This window comes from Equus caballus, chromosome 22 (genome assembly GCF_041296265.1).
Source record: "Equus caballus isolate H_3958 breed thoroughbred chromosome 22, TB-T2T, whole genome shotgun sequence".
Classification (NCBI taxonomy): Eukaryota; Metazoa; Chordata; class Mammalia; order Perissodactyla; family Equidae; genus Equus; species Equus caballus.
Genome location: NC_091705.1, coordinates 5,488,547 through 5,509,978, shown reverse-complemented (window position 1 = coordinate 5,509,978; position 21,432 = coordinate 5,488,547). Strand labels below are relative to the sequence as shown.

The window sequence follows — 21,432 nt, the reverse complement described above, 5'->3', positions numbered from 1 at the left end:
TTCTTGACGCCTCACCAGGAAGCAGCGGCGTGATTATGTAAATCATGCAGCTCCACCTCGGCCAGCTTGCTTATCTCCCAGGCCTTCTGCCTGCTGCTCCTGGCTCCCTGTGCAAGTGCAAGCCTCTCCCTCTTATCTCCCAACAAAGCTCCGAGAGGCACCGACGGAAGCCAGCGATGTTAAACAATGATGCATGGCTGATTTTATTTGTAAGTGATTTATTTCACTGAATTTAATTTTTTTTTCACTTTGTGTGTAAGATATTTGTTAACAAGTCAGAATAGGAGAAGTAAGGCGGTGTTTAGAGACAATTGACACAGGTTAGAAATCTATTAAGCTCTCTAGCAGTTGTGTCTACACTGGTGGAAGAAGGAAGCCCCTCATTGAGAATTTCAACATGCATTGACTAAATATCCCATTTACTCTCTGAAAGGCAATTAATCTCTAATTACATGCAGAAATTTACAAGCAATTCTATACTTTGAAAAAACCCCACAGCCATCATATAATCAGTTTAAGTGGCAGTACAAATTTTTTTTTTCAAACTGGAAATATAAAAAGAGTAAAAACTAAAAACAAGGACATTCACGGAAATTTTTGAAATTTCCATTGGCATAATAAATGAAAATGATTGTAAGCTAGTTTCTAAACAGGTTCCACACCAGGTGCTGCTCTGGTCAGCGGCTTGTCCATGTGACAGCGACCACTCCAGAGAGAGAACGTGCACGCTGCACTGCTGTAATGATGGCCCAGGGAACACTGTCCTTCCATTTCTCCTGCATTAATCCCTGACCCGCGCATCTCGGCAGCATAATCCCCATTTAGCATTAGTAGCAACGGCTTCGACTGTGAGGAACTCTTTTTTGATAAGTAAGCACTGATTCGGGCATCGCTTTTAAACAACATATTCCCAGCTCAGCAAGAAACCCACACTTCTGAATGAACCGGAGCACATTACTGAGAAAAAGTTCATTAACCTTGCTAGATTTGGAGGTTAACAGGATAGCCGAAGAAAAGAACTGAGTGAACAGCTCAGATACAAAACAAATTAAAATGAATGTCATCATTCCTTTTGATATTCATTAGCTGATTCAGAGGGAGAATGCTCTTCTTAAATTTGCAAGCATTTATCTGTGAAAAACAGGTGTGCATCTGCTGCTCGAGTGCGTCTTAGGCGCGTGAGGGAAGAATAATATAGACACTCACCCGTTCCACCGAGGGAGGAGCTGGGAGAGGGAGAAAAGACTTGGGCTGCGAAATCCTCAAATGTCATTACTTCACGGTGGTTCTGAATTACTGCTTCAAGATACAGAGCTCGCTCTTCATAGCTGCAGTGATCAGTTAAGGAAAGACGGGCATGTGCAGAATGACACCCATAACAATGACATAGTTCACTTTGTTTAAATAGTTAGGCAACTTTTACATTTGTGTGGGGAAAAAAGTACCTTGCAAGTCTGTTAACATCCTGCCAAAGAATGAAATATTAGTCAATAATTAATGACACAATTCTGATTTTGAGACTTAAACTTCTCTTAGACTTTAACTGCATCCAACACTAGTATCACTAAGAAATATCTACGCCAATAGTCACAGAAGTGCATCCAGATCATTAAGGTTGATCCAACACACAGAACAGAGATGCTGATTGTGACATTTCTTTTCAGTGACAACTGTGGGACGACTTTGGATCTTCCCTTCCTAGTTCAGAGGATAAATGTTCTTCTCAGTCTCCTGATAAAATGAATTGATAACTTCAAGCAAGAATTGGTGATAGGATGGTGCACATACTTTAAAAAAAATAAGACAAAGCACATCCCTGGGAAGAGGGAAGGCCAGGAAGGTATGCTCTGAAGGGGGACCAGAGCCTCAAGACAAGATAGGCTATGAGCGTTAGAAAATAAGAACCAATATGTGGGAGAATCTAGCAGAGAGTGTACAATGCAATAAAAAAAGACTATTGCCTTTTAATTAAAACTGCAGTCTGGAACACACGCATTCAAATGTGTAATCAAAAACCAGTCACCAATAAAACTTACAAGCGTAACACACTGAAGCAACTTTCCAGCTGTCTTAATAGGACCCCTGCGTGTGGCAGCCTTTCATATGGCAGAAAGCAAATCTTCCCCTTTTGTGTGTGGCTTCTGTTTCCTCAGAAGGTGAATCATGCACTTCCAATAACAGGATAACGTCAGAACAATTCAACAGCGGATGGAAGCACCGCACTTACAACTTCATGAATTAACACTTGGGGAAGTCGGCACTCCATCTCATTTTCCCCTTCCTCATTATCAACGCAAAAGTTAAAAATCATGCTAATTCCCCCAGGAATATAGGGAATGTGGATCACCATCGCTTTATTCTTTGCAGCTCCAGAAGAGTAAAAGTAATTCTAGCATTTCTCACTGTATTTTAAAACTATCTTTTCAAAATGGCCTACTTAAAAATTTAAGTTGGTGAAAATTATGTCCTTCCAATTAGCTTTCAATAAGCATGTGTTTTAAAACAGGAAAATGTTTTGCTCTCTTCTTTTGCCAACGTACGCACATGGATTTCTCCAGGCAGGCTCTTCTTCCTCCTTTAACTACATTCAGAGAGAGGCATTCTGCCAGGAGGAGACCAGGGGCGTTCTAGGGCTGTCTGTCTAATTCAGCAGCCATGGGACACATGTGGCTATCTAAATTTAAATTAATTAAAATTAAAAAATAGAAATTCAGTTCTTCTGTCCCACTAGCTATATTTCAAGCACCCAACAGCCACATGTGGCTAGGGGTTACCGTCCTGGACTACACAGATACAGAACATGCCCATCGTGTGGAAAGAGCTATTGGACAGCACTATTTCAGAATTTCTCTTTAGGCTTGCTCTGTGGAACTTTAAAAAAGGAAAATGAGTTGGAAGATATCAAAAGTGGCCCCTCTGATGATTTATAATCTTTTATAGAGATGGTCACAACAGCCTAAGGCCTGGACAGCGTGAGCCTGAGCTGGCTTCTCAACTGCAGGCTGAACTCCTGGTGACTCGCCTTAACGAACAGACTGCCAAACTTCCTCAGCGAGAGGCATCCGCTCAGGCCCAATTCTAGAGGGACCCACTAATGCCATTCACGTCTCATTATGAACACGCTTATTCTGCACAGCACTTGGCTGTCGCCACAGCTCAGCCCTCCGTGCATGGCCCCAGCAAGCCGCTGGTCCGGGGAACAGCAGGACGTTAGGCCTGAGTGGCCGTCTGGCGAACAGGCACTCTGACACTAAGCTGGCACGTGCTGGCCCAGCAGGGGCCGAGCGAGGCGTGACAAATTACTCAAAGAGCTGAGCTAAACTTATGGCTGACAACCACCTGAGCCTTTGGACAGCCGTGGCCCGCTGTCAACGCTCAAGTCATGGCTCCCCCTTTCAGGCCACAGTCTGCTTGTGGGCCTGGGTGAGAGCAGGCGCGTCCCTCTAAAGACCTGTCATGCTCTGCCTAGAATCGTCCTGCTGTTTCCTGAAAGGCCCCACTGCGTCTAACACATCCACAAACAGTGCTCGGGACAATGGTGAACAAAACAGAAATGCGAATGCATTTTGCTAAATATGCCATGGAAGCCGTGTATCTGGAAGAGTGGCTGCTATGTTAATCACGTCACCATCAAACCCACACAGGGATGCGTGTATAATACCATGCAAACTGACCCCTGACAGCAGTCTGTCATCCTCATCGTGGATGACACTATCTGGTTGTCATAAGCTTGTCCTTGTCAAGGCTGAGAGATGTGGGCTCCTAAGACCAAGTTCAGCACTAGAGTTATAGGGGGTAACATTAAGTTTTGAGATTCTCTGATTCAATGAATATTTATGATCTGACTCTAAATTAAGGCACTATGGGAGACAATGTAAAAAGGTGCTTCCAGGGGCTGGCCTCGTGGCCGAGTGGTTAAGTTCGTGCACTCCGCTGCAGGCGGCCCAGTGTTTCGTTGGTTCGAATCCTGGTCGTGGACATGGCACTGCTCATCAAACCATGCTGAGGCAGCATCCCACATGCCACAACTAGAAGGACCCACAACAAAGAATATACAACTATGTACTGAGGGGCTTTGGGGAGAAAAAGCAAAAATAAAATCTTTAAAAAAAAAAAAAAAAAAAGGTGCTTCCAGAACTGAGTATTAGGGGAGGAAGTGTTTACTTTATAGAAGGCTCCTGATCTCACCATTCAAGCCCCCAACTGTCACACGAAGCACACACTGCCCCACGCTCAGGCTGGCCCTAAGCTGTGGCACTAAACTGGGTGTTGTCATTCAGACAAACATCCATTAGGGACTGGGGAGAGGCCAGGAGATCATCAAATGCATTATCACTCGTGGCCCAAGCCAGGGCGTATAAACACCAGGACAAAGAGAAAACAAACATCCCCCCAATTCTGGCAGTGTTTAGAAACAGCCAAGGAGCTCATGGGTGCCAAAAACCATTTCCTTTAGTAGCTTTAAAAAACGTAGCTCTGGGATCTTAACTGAATTTATTAGTAGAACTACTGGCAAGGGCAATTCCAAGCAGTCTCATCTGACATTTTCTTACCTAACATCCTCAGGGCATCAATGCTGGTTGCCTTCTATAAAAAAGGCATTTATAATTTCGACATCAAAACACTTAGAAGGTTCTTTTCCTCACACATGAGACACGTTAAGATATGAACTGAATGCTGGAATGATGCCAGGCAGTGGATGGTCAGTGGCCTTTGACTGAACACAGGTAGCTAAAGAGGCACCTGGTCACAAGTCCAATACTCATTTCAATACTAGCCATTGCCTTTTTGTTCTCTCAGAAAGTCCACTAACAAATGTGAACCCTAGTTCTTTTCTGAATTACTCTCTCATTAAAACCCACACACAGTAAAGTACTTTTTTAAAGAGCAATTTTCCCCTTGATTGTTCAACTCAGAGAACATTCACACTATTAACTAGAAACCCATCTTAGTTTCTGGATATTTCTGAGTTTCTTTAGTGACCCACTCTGTCTACATTTTCACACAAGGATTTATCAATTATCAACATGGCTCTACTGGAATAAAGAGGCCCTATGTCTTCGTTGGTTACATTTTATCAGAAACCTCCGAGAGAACTTTCCAAGACCATCAACACACACTCTGCTGTGCTGCAAGAGCCTGAGAATCCAAACCCGACCCCGCAGCTTTATTCTGATTATTATTTGTCTTAATTTTCAGAAATGGTAGCAGCAGCATGACAGTCAGGAAGGAGCTTGCTTTTTGAAGGAAGACGGCCTAGGTTTGAAGTCCAGCTCTCTCCCCCACCAGCTGGGGGACTTGGGGCAAGCTATCCCAACCCCTCAGCCTTGGGTGTCCTATGTGTGAACTGGGCCACTCACATCTGCTTTCATGGCTGCTGGGAGGATTAAATGGAATCATGTGATGAAGCATCGACCCAGGTTCCAGGACACAAGAGAAGCACGATAAAAGTGGTTTGCCTGCTCCCCCTACTCCCTTAACGTGGGCTTATGGGTTCCTCTTCCAGAAAGAACATAGTGGATAAGCTCAGGGGAATCCTGGGCTTTACGACAAGCAAGCCTCCTTTATACTAGACCCTCAGGAGCTGGGGGGAGTCCCATGGTCTCCACGTTACTGATCAGGAAACGGAAGCTCAGAGCTCCAGTGATTTTCTGGAGTCACAGTTACTCAGTGGTGAAATTGGGACTAGCATCCAGGTCTTCTAACCTTTACTGCTTTCAGCTAATATCTTGAATTCTAGAATACATGAGATTAAGTTCAAGATCTTGTGCAAGGTTGGGAGCTAAACTCCAAATGAGAATAAAGCAACTGACTTAAATATGTGTGGGTAGAAAAATCAACCTGCAATTTAAACTTGAGTACATAGGTTTTAGCTGCATCTATACCCACAGACCATGCTGACTTCATAAATTCATAAAAATACCAACGACTTCATTTTAATTTCTTTTTACTTATTCAGGTTATATGTTTTTTGACTGTCATTTAGTACTGTCAACCTTCTATCTTGCAGTAACTTCTATCTTGGAATAACTCCATTTTTTTTTTTAATCAAAGAAAAAAGGGATCTGTTTGAAAGTCTACATTGGCAGATTGTATTTTTTTCAACCCTTGAGACGCTTCTTGCCTGGACCTTCTCTAAATTTGCCAAGAGTGGACACCATACTCAAACCAACAAAGCAGCCTTAGAGGAGGCTGCCCCCTGATGTGAGCACGTGTGTGTCCTGTAGCAGTTTACACACCCCTTATTGCCGACACAAGCCAGCCCAGAGCTAGCCATTCTCGTGACTCCACAGACTACTTCCGACAGCAGTGACCTGCAAAGGAGGGAAGCTATGCTTCAGCACTACTAGGGGAACTTCGGCCAACCCATGCCCCTCTCGTAAGCTGCGGCGCTCCCAAGTTTTGCTGACATTGGTTGTTCTATCCCTTGAGTATATCAGGGTGGAGAAGAGAGAACCTCTGGCTATAGTTACCATGTACGACCATCTCATCTTAAACATCCTTCTATCAGCTTCCCGTGGCTGCTGTAAATGACCACAAACTGGGTGGCTTAAAACGACAGAAACTTATCCTCTCACAGTTCTGAGAGGCCAATAACTTCAAGGTCAAAGTGTCAGCAGGGCCTTGCTCCTTCCAGAGGCTCTAGGGAAGAATCGCTTCTTGCTTCTTCCAGTTCCATTTGGCTGTTTGCATTCTGAGCTTGTGGCTGCATCACTCCTACCCCTGTCTCCTTGGTTACACTGCCTCTTCCTCTTCTCTGTGTGTCTCTTATTAGGACACTGCCATTGGATTTAGGGCCCACCTGAATGATCCAGGATGACTCCTCATCTCAAGATCCTTAACTTTACATTTACAGAGACTCTTATTCAAATAAGTTAACAGGCTCAGGTTCTGGGACTAGGATGTGGATACGTATTTTTGGGGGCCACCATTTAGCCCACTACACTCCTTAAGGACACTGTATGAGTCAGGGTCATCCTCACATCACTCACACCATCCAGCTTCTATGTGCTTTACACAATATTTATTGAATGGATAAATGATTGCCTAGGATTTGTGCCCATTGCTCTGGGCTAAGATACAACTAGACATATTCTAGGCAAAGGCAGGTCATAAGGAGAGGTTAGAGAGTTTTCAAATTGAAGTAAAATTCTGCATAGATAAAAAACTAAGTGATACAAAACTTCTAGAGGAAAGTGTGTGGCAGATTCTTTACTATTCTGGGATGTAGAATGATTTATTAAATAGGAAACAAAAAACATGAACCATAAAGAAAACTGGTACATCTGGGCACATTAAAATTAAGAACGATGGTTCACCATAATACCTTAAAGATGGTGAAGCTGCAAGGCACAAAGTGGGAGAAGGCATCAACAACACATAAGTGACAAAGGGTTGGTGTCTAGAATATATAAAGAACCCCTAAAAATCAATTGAAAAAACCCCAAACAATCCACTAGAAAAACGGGCAAAAGACATAAGCATTTCCAGAACATAAACTATGAATGGACATTAAGATGCTCAACATCATTAATAATCAGGGATTATTAGAGCCACAATGAGATACCATTTTATATACATCAGATTTGCAAAACAAAAAAATCTAATAATGTCAAACATCAGAGAAGACTGGGGCCCAGCAACTCTCCGAGCCTGCTAGCGGGAGGTAACTGCCCCAACCTCTTGGGAAGGCAATTTGATATTATCCAGGAAAGGGCAGATGTGCATACTCCGTGGGCCAGCAATTCCACACGTAAGAATGTTTATAATATTCTATAGACAACAGCAAAAAGAAAAAAGAGAGAAGTCATTTTTAACGTCTACTGACAAATATAGTTACACAGTGGAATACTACACAGCAGTGAAAATAAACTACCGGTATGTGTATAGTATGGATGAAACTTAAAACAATGTTCAATGAAAAAAAACAAGTCACTGAAGAACATGTACACTGAAACTCTATTTACATAAATTTTAAAAACAGGCAAAGTGAAAACACATTGCTTAGGGATACACACATATGCAGTGAAACTATAATCAGCATTATCTCCGGGGTGAGGGAGGAGGTGGCACATGGGAGGGTCTCAAATACATTTTTTGTGACATACGGAGGAGCAGTACAGGAACACCTTTTATTATTCTTTAGAATTTATGTTCATATTGTATGTTTTCTAGTTTGTATAAAATATTTCATACATCTTTAAAAGTAAGCAATCTGGTGAGAATGGAATATAGCACTAATCAAATGGATCTTTTCTCACCCTTTGGAAGAACAGAAGGAGCTTCTTCAAGCCAAAGGTGGATATAAAAGGTATAAGTTTGGTTGTTAGAGAGAATGATGACAGAAATGTCCATTTGATTCAGCCACAGAGAAAGCAGAAAAGGGGCTGTGCTATTTTTAGGGCCTTAGTTCCAGAAATACACCAAAATATTAGAGCTCAAAATTTTCAGAAAGTCATGGAGCACTTTGACAGATGGGGATTTTAAGTCAAACATGGACACAAATGCCATTCATGGGGGGTACTGCTCCAGAAAAAAATAGGTTTTCTACAAGAATACTTTTGCTAGAATTACCATGCACTAAGAATGACAAAATGGACTGAACTAGAGAATGGTCAAAATGCTACATATATACATGGGCCTATGTGTATGATTTCTATACACTATCCTACTCTGCTCAGAAAACTTGATCTTAAGTGACTCTGCCATTTTCCAAAAGCAAGTGCAGCTTCACTCAAGTGTTCATCCATTCAGGACCATTGCTGAGTGCCTATCTGTGCTTGGTGATGGGCATGCACCTGGGAAACAAGACAGATGCTGCCCCACCCTCGTCAAGCCTGCATTCTAGGAGGGACAAGTCCAAAGAATAAAGCGAACTGTCCTTACCTTAGTGTCAGGTAGGAAAGAGGGGACAAGAAGAGCAGGGAAGTCTCTGAAGGGGTGGCAGGGAAGGGGCTAATCAAGAGAGGGTGAGGATAGGGAGTGGTAAGAGCATTTCAGGCACAGAGACATCTAAGCTGGAAGGAACTTGGGCTGTTTCAGGAGGTGAAAGAAGACAGGGTGGCAAGAGAGGGCAGGAGGTGCAGGAGCTGGTGCTGGTTCATGGGAGGCCTGGGGGTCTGAGGCAAGGGAGCAATAGGATCTCACTTAGGTTTGCAGATTGCCCTTAGAAGGTCTGCCACCACTAAGCAGAGTCCAGAGTGCCCTCGAGCTTTGAAGACGTCAGTGCTGACTTGCATCTCTATGTTCAATAAATGGACTTGTCCAAACATCTCAATATTTTCTACTTATTCTTACCTATTTTCAGAAGCAAACGACACATATATTTTGGGCAAGTGGAAAAGGTAAGAAGGCTACCTGCAGATGTCAAATGACCAGAACCTCTGAGAGTGGTCAACAGAGAGAGAGGCTGGCTGAGTGACACACCTGACTTGGAGGGAAGAGGAAATGGAGCAGATGCTGGGGTGGAAGCAGCCCCCTCTAGGTGAGGCAGAGAACAAAGCATTACAGATGAGAGGCTGGGTGCATTCCTCACACAAGGACACACACTGGGCTCACGGAAATCTGGTGAAAATGAGAATACATAAGACAGCCATGGACTGAGGAATGCTCCCTGAATCACATGCTTGAAGTACATCCACAGATATATTTTAAACCCAGTAAAAAGATGAGTCAACAGTGGCAGAGAATCTGAGCTCAGAGAAGGAAGGGCTAAGACCATTTTGCAAAAATAGGAAATTAATGAGCTGATTTCTTCTGTTAGTCCCACTACCAGTAGTTTTTGGAATACAGGATGCAGAGGATGATAATAATACATTTTCACTTCTTGGGCAATGTTTTGAACAGCGATCAAAGGATAAAGCTTTAAAATGCTTACTGGTCTTAGATATGACACCAAGAGCACAAGTAACCAAAGAAAACATAGGAAAATGAGACTTCATCAAAATAAAAATTTTTTGCATTTCAAAAGACTCTATCAAGAAAGTGAAGAGATAACCCATAGAATGAGGGAAAATATTTGAAAATCATTTATCTGATAAGAGTCTCATATCCAGAATATATAAAGAACTCTCATAACTCAATAATAAAAAGACAACCCAATTGAAAAATGAGCAAATGATCTGAATAGACATTTCTCCAAACAAGATATATACATGACCAACAAGCACATGAAAAGATGCTCAATATCATTAGTGATTAGGGAAATGAAATCAAAACCACAATGAGATACTACTTCAGACCTACTAGGATGGTTATAATCAAAAGGACAAGGATGAACAAGTATTGGTGAGAATGTGGAGAAATTGGAATTGTCATACTCTGCCGGTGGGAATGTAAAATGGTGCAGCCACTACGGAAAATAGTTTGACAGTTCCTTAAAAAGTTAAACATATGATCCAGAGAATCTATTCCTAGGTATACACCAAAGAGAACTGAAAATGTATGTTCACACAAAAACTTGTACACAAAAGTTTATAGCAGCATTATTCATAATAGGCAAAAAGTGAAAACAACCCAAATGTCCATAAACTGCTGGATAAACAAAATGTGGCATAGGCATACAATGGAATATTATTCAGCCTTAAAAAGGAATGAGATACTGAACATGTTACAACATGGATGAACCTTGAAAACACTATGCTAAATGAAAGAAGTCAGATACAAAAGACCACGTATTGTGATTCCATTAATATAAATGTCCAGAATAATAAAATTCATGGAGACAGGAAAGAAATTAGTGATTATCAGGGGCTGGAGGAAGATGGGGAATGAGGACTGACTACTAATGGTATGGGGTTTCTCTTCTGGGTGATGAAAATGTTCTGGAATTGGATGTTGGCAATGGTTGCATAACCTGGTAAATATATTAAAAACCATTACATTAGACAATTTAAAAGGTTGAATTTTATGGTATGTGAATTATATCTCAATGAAAAACTGTCCCCTCAAATGCCTATTGGTATGCAGTACACACGACGTATTGTGGGGATGGTCTTCTCATAAAAAGGTCCTCACTGACCACACTCTGGAACAGATGGAAAGGCGGTCTGGCAGAGGATAAAGCCCTCTGAGCACTATTGCTGGATCATTTATTCATAGAAGACAGCTGAAGAGGAGCATACCATGTGCCAGGGACTATGCTAGGAGCTGAAGGGAGCAAGATGAAAAAGAGATAGTGTTGTCCCTCGCAGCTTTCACAACTTACATGGAAAGACAGACACAAAGCTATCACATGCAAACTGGTAAGTACCCCATGAACCAAATGGACCCAGAGGGTGGCATGTTTCCCTGTGGGTGGGGAGTGGTCTAGGTCAGGGTGCTAAGGGCCTATCACACAGGAGAAGCAACAAGAGTCCCTGGGAATCACTGAAGGTTTTTAAACAGATGAACAGTAAGATCTGACCTGTACTTGAGAGATAATGGTGGGGGAGGGCCTGTGTAGGAGAGCCTAGAAATGAGAGACAGTGGAGGAAGAGAAACTAGTCAGAGAGAGAGTGAGGTGACATGGGCCTCAAGACAGCAGTGATGGAGGGAAGGAAGGGGAAGCGTCTGATTGTAGGGTTGCTCTGCAGGCAGACCCAGCTGGGCATGGGGGTGCTCACTCTTGGTGAGAGAGAGGGAGAAGTCAGGACAAAACTGTGGGGACCAGGGCTTAGGTGACTAGGCAAACGGTGCAGATGCTGATGTAGAGGGACTTGAGGAGGGAAGGCAGGGCTGAGTTGAGTCTGGAGGACCTAAAGGGGTATCCAGGAAGAAATTTTGGGAGGTGATGACTGTGTCTCAGCAGAGGCCTGGGCTGGAGATCAAGAGCTGTGAGTCATGGGTTTGGAGATGATCTTGGAGGAAAAACAGGGAGAATGCAACACTGGGAACTCCTTCCTGCCCACTTCACAGGGGCACAGAAGTAAACGCACAGGACAGGGACATGGAGGCGGCATCCGGGGAGAGCCATCACAGAACCCTGGGAGAAGGGTTTCTGGAAGGAGGAGACTCTGCCAGATGCCCTTCCATTTCCTTAACATCTTTCCTGGTACCTGCCAACCGGAGGGATACGCCATAGGTGGGCTGGGTTGGCATTTAACAATCCTACATAAGTGGACGGAATTCCATAATAATCAAGACAGGAAGAGATGCCAGTTACAGCCTGAAGCCACACATGATTTTTACAAAGATTTTGTTTGTCTTTCGGTATACTGCAAATTTAAATTCTAGGACTGTTTAAGACCCCAGATAAATGAATCATTCAAAGTAAATGTCACAACCTGGTAATGGATAAAGAGGGTGACTTTACTGAACAATGTAACCAAATAAAATGGATGTTTTGGAAAAGGAAATTAAACACATGGAGGTATGAGATATTAGATTAGGTTCCAAACCCTAATGATACACTCCTAGAGAGGAAAACAGTCCACTACTGCTAAGAAAGAAGAAAATACCATATAACCAAGTTTAAGAGGAATTCTGAGGAAATGATAAGAGCAAATGGAAATGGGAAAAAACAGATTTTCTTCAAGCTATTAAATTACAGACTTTTGGAGAAGGTCTGCTCTCATATTCCCACGTCCTTCCGGTATAAAGAACAGAAGGTCTCCCTCTCAGAATCGGAGATGCTCCAAGGGTGCAATGGATTTGATCTCTATTTTTATTAGAAACGTTCAAATCAGCTCCTCCTAGGGGGACTGATTTGTGAAGGAGTACACCCATGATTACAGCATTGTCCATTCCCGTCTTCTCCTAGTGCACCTCACCTTCTATAAATCAGCAAGTGAGAAAGGGCTCCACTGCCACTCCAAGTCTCACATCAGCAAAAACATAAGTGACAAGAAAATCAGCCATTTGGCCTATTTCACATCCAGAGGATGCACTGTCAAATGAGTGAGCAAAGATTCCAAGGCTGCTTCGCTGATGAAAATGAACCAAGAGAGGACAAATCAATACAAACAATGGAAAGCCCGACAGCTCTGCCCTGCTTATGCCCATAATGTGATTTCTGGGGGAAGGGAGTCATTGTCACTCGAACTGTTTCTCTCACAGATTTTCATTCATCCTAAAGATACGGTAGGTTAAAAGAGCTAAAAAATGTGCTCTCAACCTTAGCTATAGGAATGGATATTGCTGACATTTCATTGTCATTTAATATCCATGAAGTTACAACTAACTGTAGAATAATAAGAAATACAGAACTGGCTCTAAAGGTCTTGAATCCTCTTTGTGGCAAGGTATAAAAAGGGTAGACAATTAAACAGCAGTACACATGGATTTTAAACTCTAACTTTATCATCACTGACTGTAAGAGAAAAGATATTACTACACACATTACAGATATTGTTTAGAGCAATGTGATTTGAACCGAATCATCCAATATTTCCTCTTCAGCCACTCTCATTTTGGAGGTGAAAGCCCATTCCATTGACCTACGGGTCAGTTTATATCCAGGTTGATTCTAAAAATAAAATAGATTCATGATGATTATGATAGATAACAACAGAACAAAATTGACAAGGACAAAAACATCTTCTGTGGCAGATCTTCTGGTTATCACACTCTTGAAATATTCTCAACTGTTGCCCATCAACAACCCACTGGACCCAGACAAAGATGGACTGGGCTCAGAGATGGCAGAATTAAGTTTTTGTGGTCCAGGGTATTTGCATCAAGCTCTGTATAGATTTTCTTTATTTTTCGCTTCTGAAAACAATTCTGGGGAAATATTCCTTATGATGTTTATAAGTTTAAGCTATATTTTTCTTCTGCACATTTAAAAACAACAAACATCAATTTATTTAAAAACAAAATAATATTTCTATAAAATAATAATGGCTTAATGGTGTCTGAGTTTTCCAGGAAGATACTTGTATTTACACCAAATTATCAGATGACAAGAAGAAACTCCGAGAAAAGTTAGGGGTTTACCAAATGCAAGTGACCTAGAAACCGAGGAAAGCAGCTTGTGTGAAGGGGTCGAAGTGGCCTATTCAGACTCTGGTCTAGTGGGTGAAATAGGGCATCAGAGCACACCTGGGGTGACAACTGCCACTGCTGACCCACACTTGAAACTCAATACCCCCACAGACTTCTCAGAGCAAAAAAATATGGCCACAGTTATAGAAACCTAACTGGAAATTTGGGGGAATTCTAATAATACAAAGCTCCTCCATGCTCAGAAGTAGCAAGACTATGTTTGCCACTTAATATTAAAGCACTGATTTCTGGTGATTAAAAACAGTGTGTGATGCAAACGGCTCACTGGGGCGGAAGCCACACTAAGTGGACACACGGGTTGAGATGTCATGCTGAGCGGCCCAAGGTGGGGACGAGCACAGATCAACACTCTGAAGAGCTGTTCCTCTGTAGGCATGGCCAGGCCTGTCAACAGGTACGGGCCCTGTGCAAACCCCAGATGGTCAGATGACCATGGAGAACACTGGTTTCATTAAAGTTGTGACTATGAAAGTGGTTTTAGGTAGCTGGAGGGCAAAAAGCACCTCTTTTACTCCTTCTACACTTGTTTTAGCATTTGAGTGTTAGGTAAAAAAAAAAAAAAAGATTAGGAAGTATATAAAAGTTATTTAAACAATGTAGTGGAACATTTTTATGTTTTGCTTTCAATTTCACAAAAAGTCCCAGGGGCTGCTGGAATGACTTTGATTTCATAGGAGACTTCACTGTGTGGTCCTACAACCTCTGCTAATCTTAGTTCTAGGCTGTGCAAAGACAAATACACACACATATAGTTCTGTGTCTGGATGAAGGATTAGCTGCTTGAGTGGACTAGGAGATGTTCTTGCAGTGCCTTCCAATGAAAGGAGTAGAGAGACAACCTGTTTCCTAATGAAGTGCCAGCTGAAGTGCACTGAGCCAAGGACCACGCAAGGGGATCAGGCGTTCCTGTGCCACTCCTGCTTCCTAGGGAGGAAGGGAAACTCCCTGCAATGAAACCAGAGGAGGCCTTAGGGAACAGTCTAGGGTGAGGTTCAGGCACAGCCACTGCATATTCTCAGAGACAATGGGCAACATGCGCGGTACAGGACGCCCTTTTATGAATGTGCTCCAAAGGGAAAAGTTGTCCTGGCAGCCTTTCGGGTGAGGTGTCTCTTTGTGGCATATGAATCAAACTGCATCACGAGTGCAAGCTTGCCCCAGGCAAGAGGCACCTCCGCTGATGAGGCGTCAATCACAGGTTATATTTACATAGTGATACCAACTAAAATGATCGAGTGCTTTCCGGGGCCCAAGCACTGTGCTAGGTGTTTTATAGGCTGTATGTCATTTAATCCTCACAACCACACTGTATGGTTTGTATTATTATCACCTTTTCATTAGAGGAGGAAACTGAAGAGCAGAGAGCAGAGGTGTTTTGCTCCAGGCCTCTAGGATGGTCAATGCCAGGGCCTGGACTCAAAGCCCAGCAGTCTGACTTTAGAGCCCTGCTCTCAGCCCAGCCCTGCCCCTTGACATCGGAATTCTCCCCTGAAGAGGAAAGACCGGGGGAGCCACAACTAACAGAAAACCCAGCTCCATCCACTCACTGGTGTTTTTATGGAAACCTGAAGGAAGAAATGGAAGTTCTTCTCCCACTCCCTCCAAGTCAGACTGTATTACCTAACAACTTCAGGAGAAAGAAAACTTACTGTGTTTCAAATAGACTTCTTGGGGCTGTCCCGTGGCCAAGTGGTTAAGTTCGCGGGCTCCGCTTCGGTGGCCCAGGGTTTCACCAGTTCGAATCCTGGGTACAGACATGGCACTGCTCATCAGGCCATGCCGAGGTGGCGTCCCACATGCCACAACCAGGACTCAATTAAAAATACACAACAATGTACTGGGGGGCTTTGGGGAGAAAAAGGAAAAATAAAACCTTTAAAAAAAAAAAGACTTCTCCTCCTGCCAATTAAGTCAGTCTCAATGCTTGGATCTCAGGTAAGCACTTCTGGCCATCACGTGTCTGTGAGAGAAATTCCTGAAGGTTAGAGCAGGGATGAGGTGACTCACTCAATCCCACTGGCGTTCGCAGGGTGGGCCTTCTGCAGCATGGGCACACCACGTCCTTCCATCCTTGCACTTATCAATGCAGACATCTCTTTCCCTCTGTCACTGTTCCTTAAGTAAAATGCCCCCCTCCAGGCTCACCCACATGCTGTCCCCATCCCCCCACGGCCTGGCACCTGGTATTTGATGGTGAACAGCATGGGGTGGCCATGTGCATCCTTTGTGTCCTCTTGCTTTTGGTGTTGTTACCATTTACCTGCTGCAGTATCCTCCACGGCTTTCAACCTGATACTGGACAGTGTCATGCCAATGACCCCACAGGCGTCATTTACAGGAAACCAATTTTCACCACGAGCTATGGCTACAGCTGGCTCAGGGTGAATTGTGGGAGGAAGAAGATTTGTTTTGTCTTCTTTAGTGCTTGGAGAACACACGTCATCAGGTGCAGGGTGGATATTCAGTCCCATTTGAGTCTGATATTTGTACAACAGATTTAGCATCTATACTACATTTCAGTAGGTACCTTTAGGTATCTAGAAATATATATATATATATTTTTTTTCTTTTGAGGAAGACTAGCCCTGAGCTAACATCTGCTGCCAATCCTCCTGTTTTTGCTGAGGAAGACTGGCCCTGAACTAACATCTGTGCCCATCTTCCTCTACATTATATATGGGACACCTACCACAGCATGGCTCGACAAGCGGTACGTAGGTCCACACCTGGGATCTAAACCATCAAACCCCAGGCTGCCAAAGCGGAACGTGCAAACTTAACTGCTGCGCCACCGGCCCAGCCCTCTAGAAATTTTCCATTTTAAAAATTAAGAGTAATGCAGAAGGAAATCAAGAAACAAGGCTGATCCGGTGGGAACACAGACCAGAATTAGAAATTCTCTCAAGATACCACACACTTCACAGTGACAATGTACAGATAAAAAAGTGATGAGTGTTTACATTGCGATTTTATATGTCTTTATATTCTGGGATTATTCTACTTTACATTTTAAATGAAAACTACCTGCTTTTATATTTTATATGCAAAATTCCATGTCAGAGATCCCATTCATTCTGACTAAAATATATTTGTCACATTACAAACAGACACAACCCTGAATGCTGTTAAAGATAAAATTCCCAAATCACACAATTCTCTGGGACTTTCCACATTTGAGCCTCATAGAGTCACTCAATATCATCTTCATGACTAAAAATATAACTGCGGTATTACTTAAAATTATAATCAAATCATTCTCTTGCAAATTAAGACACTTACTCTTGGAAAAATAGCCAAATTGAATTAGGTGTGTCTTTTCTTGACAGATCAAAAGCAGCTCCATTAAATCAGCAGTTTTATATTAATGACATGAGACATGGCCCAGATGAGGAAAATGACCTTGGAAGCCATTTTGTATTTTATTTAAAGGCAGTTGGAGATGTTTCTCACAAATCAAATATGAAGCAGAATTGTATCACAGGTCTCCAGCCCAGAAGGCTAGATTTGATCCCCAAGAGGTAGCCCATCCACACCAGAGACCCTAGGTTCTTCCTTCAATTCATTATTTCCTCCTATTATTGTGCCTGCTACTCACCCATCCATCCATCCATCCATCCATCCACCCTTCCAATCATCCATCCATCCATTTATCTATTCATCAACACACCCTTCCTTTGTGTCCTCCATCCATCCATCCATCCATCCATCCATCCAACCATCTATCCATCCATTCATCCTTCCTTCCTTTCATCCACTCATCCATCCATCCTTCCTTCCATCCACCCATCCACCTATTGATCCTTCCTTCCTCCATCCATCCAACCTTCCTTCCTTCCATCCAACTGATATCTCCTGAGTGCCTCCTATGTATCCATTATTCTTCCTTCAGATATAAGAAAAGTACTTCCTTCTTCTTAACTCTGTTCTAAGTCTTGGTTTCTACAATTCTTAACCATCACGCTGAGTGTTACAGTGTTTTGGCGGGATTCTAAAACACATCATGGTGAGGTGACAGTATAATTAGCCTGAGTTCTATTAGGGCAATATCTCACTTAGAATAAAAGACAACCTTTATGAAATAAGTAAGAACAACCTACCCAGTGTTCGCATAATGCTCTGCCCTTTCATAGCCATGAACCCATTGGATCCTCCTGCAAACCTCAAACCACAGATGATAAAGCAGAACAGGGAGCAGAAATGATCCTTCTGAGAGCACCCAGCTAGTAATGAGCAGGGCGTGAACTCAAGCCCATGCCAATTTGTTCCAAATGCTGGCCCCTTCTACTCTCTTATACTGTCTCAGTTTAATTTGAATATTATTTTATTTAGGAGTTTGTAATGTTCATGCTAAGTTAATTCATAAATCCTGTTGTTTGGTGCTGAGAGGAAGGATGAGAATAGACAAATTAGATCCTTTTCTCTCGCTCCAGAACCAAGAGGAGTGTAAAATAAATTGGCAATTTTTATAGTTAATATGGCATAAATGGTGACTTCCTAGCTGAATTATTATATGTATGATTGACATAAGAAGCCAGAATTTAGAGTAATAAACTATATTAACTCAATGCTTTCATTTATGCAACAGAGATTGGGAAATCTAAATGAGCCCATTTAAGCAAAATTGATCTTACTGTGCTTATTTCTGGTCACTTTTGAAGATAACCAGTATAGAATTCTAAAGTTTTACTAATTAACTATTGAGAATGGACATTTTTGATGAGAGATTGATTTAGCATCATCAGATATGGATTTTGAAATTATAACATGCTTCAGCACTGGAGAACAACAGAGCTTCGCAATGTAAGATCCATTTGGCTTTTGTTCCACCATCAAAACAGAGAGGCAATAAGAATAGATTGTTAATCTCCAACTGCTATCTTCAAGGGTAATAAAGCATCTGGCAAATCCCTATTTTTAATTATGGGCCACTTACTGTCATTAAAAAACACCAAAGAGGGTTAAATCATCTGTGCAATGACTGAGCAAAAGAGGGACTAGAAACACAGGCCTCACATTCCACATGTCGTTGTGGATGGCACGGTCTAAGTCAAGCCTGAGTTCAGATGCAGGCTCCTCTGGGTCTGGTCCACGTGGCCGTAGGCAACTAGCTTGCCTAGCAGAACCCTGGCTGCTCATCTGGGAAGCGGATTCAGAGCTCATCTGAGGGACCGCGGTGCAGTGAGGAGGGATGATGCCATATGTGTGCTGAGCACGGGGCCAGCAGAGTGCCTGTTCGTGGCTGGGGCAGTGGCTATTGGATCTTGTAGCATGTCACTGTCAGAATTCAGCATGAGAGCAAGCCTTTTTTTCCCCTTGATGATCCTACCATTATAGAATAAAATACCTGGGTCATTTTCTACAGAGATGGTCCGAGAATGTGATTGTCTTGTTGACTCTGTCCATGAGCGACTACCAGGGCTCTTTTGGTGATTATAATTAGCTGTGTGGTGTCACAAGCCAGGTGATCATCATGGGACAAAAAGTGGGGGAAAGGTGAAAAGTTACCAATCTGTGGTTCCCCTGAGCTTTGTGACAATACTAATCTTATTAAAAGTGAGCAATGTCACCTAATGAGCTTTTATTTTTGAGCTTTTTGGAGGACAAAATTAAAGGTACCTACCTTGACTCTTTATCACTTAGTAATGCCATCCAATTCCCTTGATTAAGAAAGAATTTAAAATAAAGGCCACAGCATTTCCTTAGAAAACTGTTATGTAAAGTTAATGATTTAAGGGACACCAAGTTTTTGTTGTTGTTAGTGCTGTTGAATTGATTCCAACTCCTAGGACCCTGCGTACAGCAGGGTGGAACCCTCCCCTGTCTTTTTGTGCCATCCTCTCACCTTCTGGTGCTATATCAGACAACGCTCTGCTGCCATTCACAGGGTTTTCACAGTCAATTTTTTCAGAAGTGGGTGACCAGGTCCTTCTTCCCAGTCTGTGTTAGGCTGGAAACTCCACTGAAACCTGTCCACCATGGGTGACCGTGCTGGTATTTGAAATCCCATTTACATACCTTTCAGCATCACAGCTGCATGCAGCCACCACAGTAAGACAAGCGACAGACAAGTGGTGTAGTTCCCTGACCAGGATATGAACCCGGGCCACGGTGGTGAGAGCGCCAAATCTTAACGACTAGACCACCAGGCTGGCTAAAGGACACTAAATAGCAGACTAATTCAACATTGGGAAAATAGATTCCACCACTTTACATGTACACGAGAAAGCAAAGAATTATTTACTTACTTAGAACGATTTATTTTGAAAGAACAAATTCTGATCTCTCTCCAAATAGCCTTCTCTCTGGGTTTTTTGTTTTTTAACTTTTTAATCAAATGCAAGCTCACTAAATTATATCTGAGGGACAAGACTAGGAAATAGGGGTCACCTCCTTACTGTAAAGGCTGTGGTACAAGAAGCTGAGAACTCTCTCAGCTCCCGCTGAGGCAAGAGGAGGGCAGAGCAGTGTCTCTTCTGGGACAGGAGAAAAGAGACGTGGCATGACACCACTTTTAGCAAAGAGAAGGGCTGATGGCAGAATTGTTGACAGGCTGCCCTGGAGTCCCAGTGTGGTGAAATGCGGGGCTTTTTCTCTTCATGTGGGAAGGAATGAGGGGACTCGATGCGGCGACAGGTCTCCAGACCTCCCCACAGGCAGGAGTGGCATTGCAGCCCCTCTCCAGGGGCTGCTCTGGATTGAACTCACATGGACAAGAATCAAGATTAAGTCTGTGGGCAGAATTAGTAAAAGTGTTTGGAGATTTCTTGCTCCAAATTCTGTTGAAATGAATAATCCCAGAAATACTACAGCTGCTGAAGTCTGAAAATGGGGTGAATTATGTATTCAGTTGAATCATACAAAACTACAGATTTTTACACTAAAAGAATCACAATTTCATGTGGGTACCTAATTCAGAGAGTCACTGATCAGTCTGGAAGGCCCCTGAGGCCCAGACATTTCCCCTGAGCTGGCCTGGGCCACAACCCTACTTGTGGATACTTCTCCTTCTCTCTCAGGCCACAGGTCACGTGCTCATCAGGGAAGTAGGTGGCCTCCAGTGTGCAGTGCTCTCAGAACCCTTCAAACAAACCCCACAAAGGAACCATGGAGCTCCTGAAATCCTTAGTGCCTCCAGGTCCCACCAAATCAATTCAAGACCTCTACAGATGAGTTTGCATGAGTTTTCTCAACAGATCTCAGTCTATTTGTCAATACCATCCCTACTAAGCCAAACAATTTAATAAGATAGATCTTTCTTTGCTCAAAGGTGTTATTTATCTATTCCTCCTTCCAATGCAGTTCCTAACAGGAAGGAAGAATGAAGTGATGGCTGAGAGAGAAGGTGTACTTAAGTGCTGTGGCAATAAATGAGTAACAAGGCAGAGTGTCCCCACCAGGCAGCCAGCACCTGGCCCAGGCCAGTGCACAGAGGTCTAGAAACAGAGGTAT

At 42.8% G+C, this 21,432-nt stretch overlaps 1 protein-coding gene across 14 annotated transcripts in view; it reads right to left on the bottom strand.

Moving 5' to 3' along the window:
- The window catches only part of RALGAPA2 (Ral GTPase activating protein catalytic subunit alpha 2), a 323,293-nt gene that overhangs the window by 21,920 nt on the left and 279,941 nt on the right, over positions 1-21,432 (bottom strand). For all 14 annotated transcript variants that reach the window (XM_070247008.1, XM_023626011.2, XM_023626010.2 and 11 more), the window contains one exon: positions 1,207-1,328. In XM_070247008.1, the coding sequence (XP_070103109.1) occupies positions 1,207-1,328 (122 nt within the window). The remainder of the gene's footprint in view (positions 1-1,206; positions 1,329-21,432) is intronic.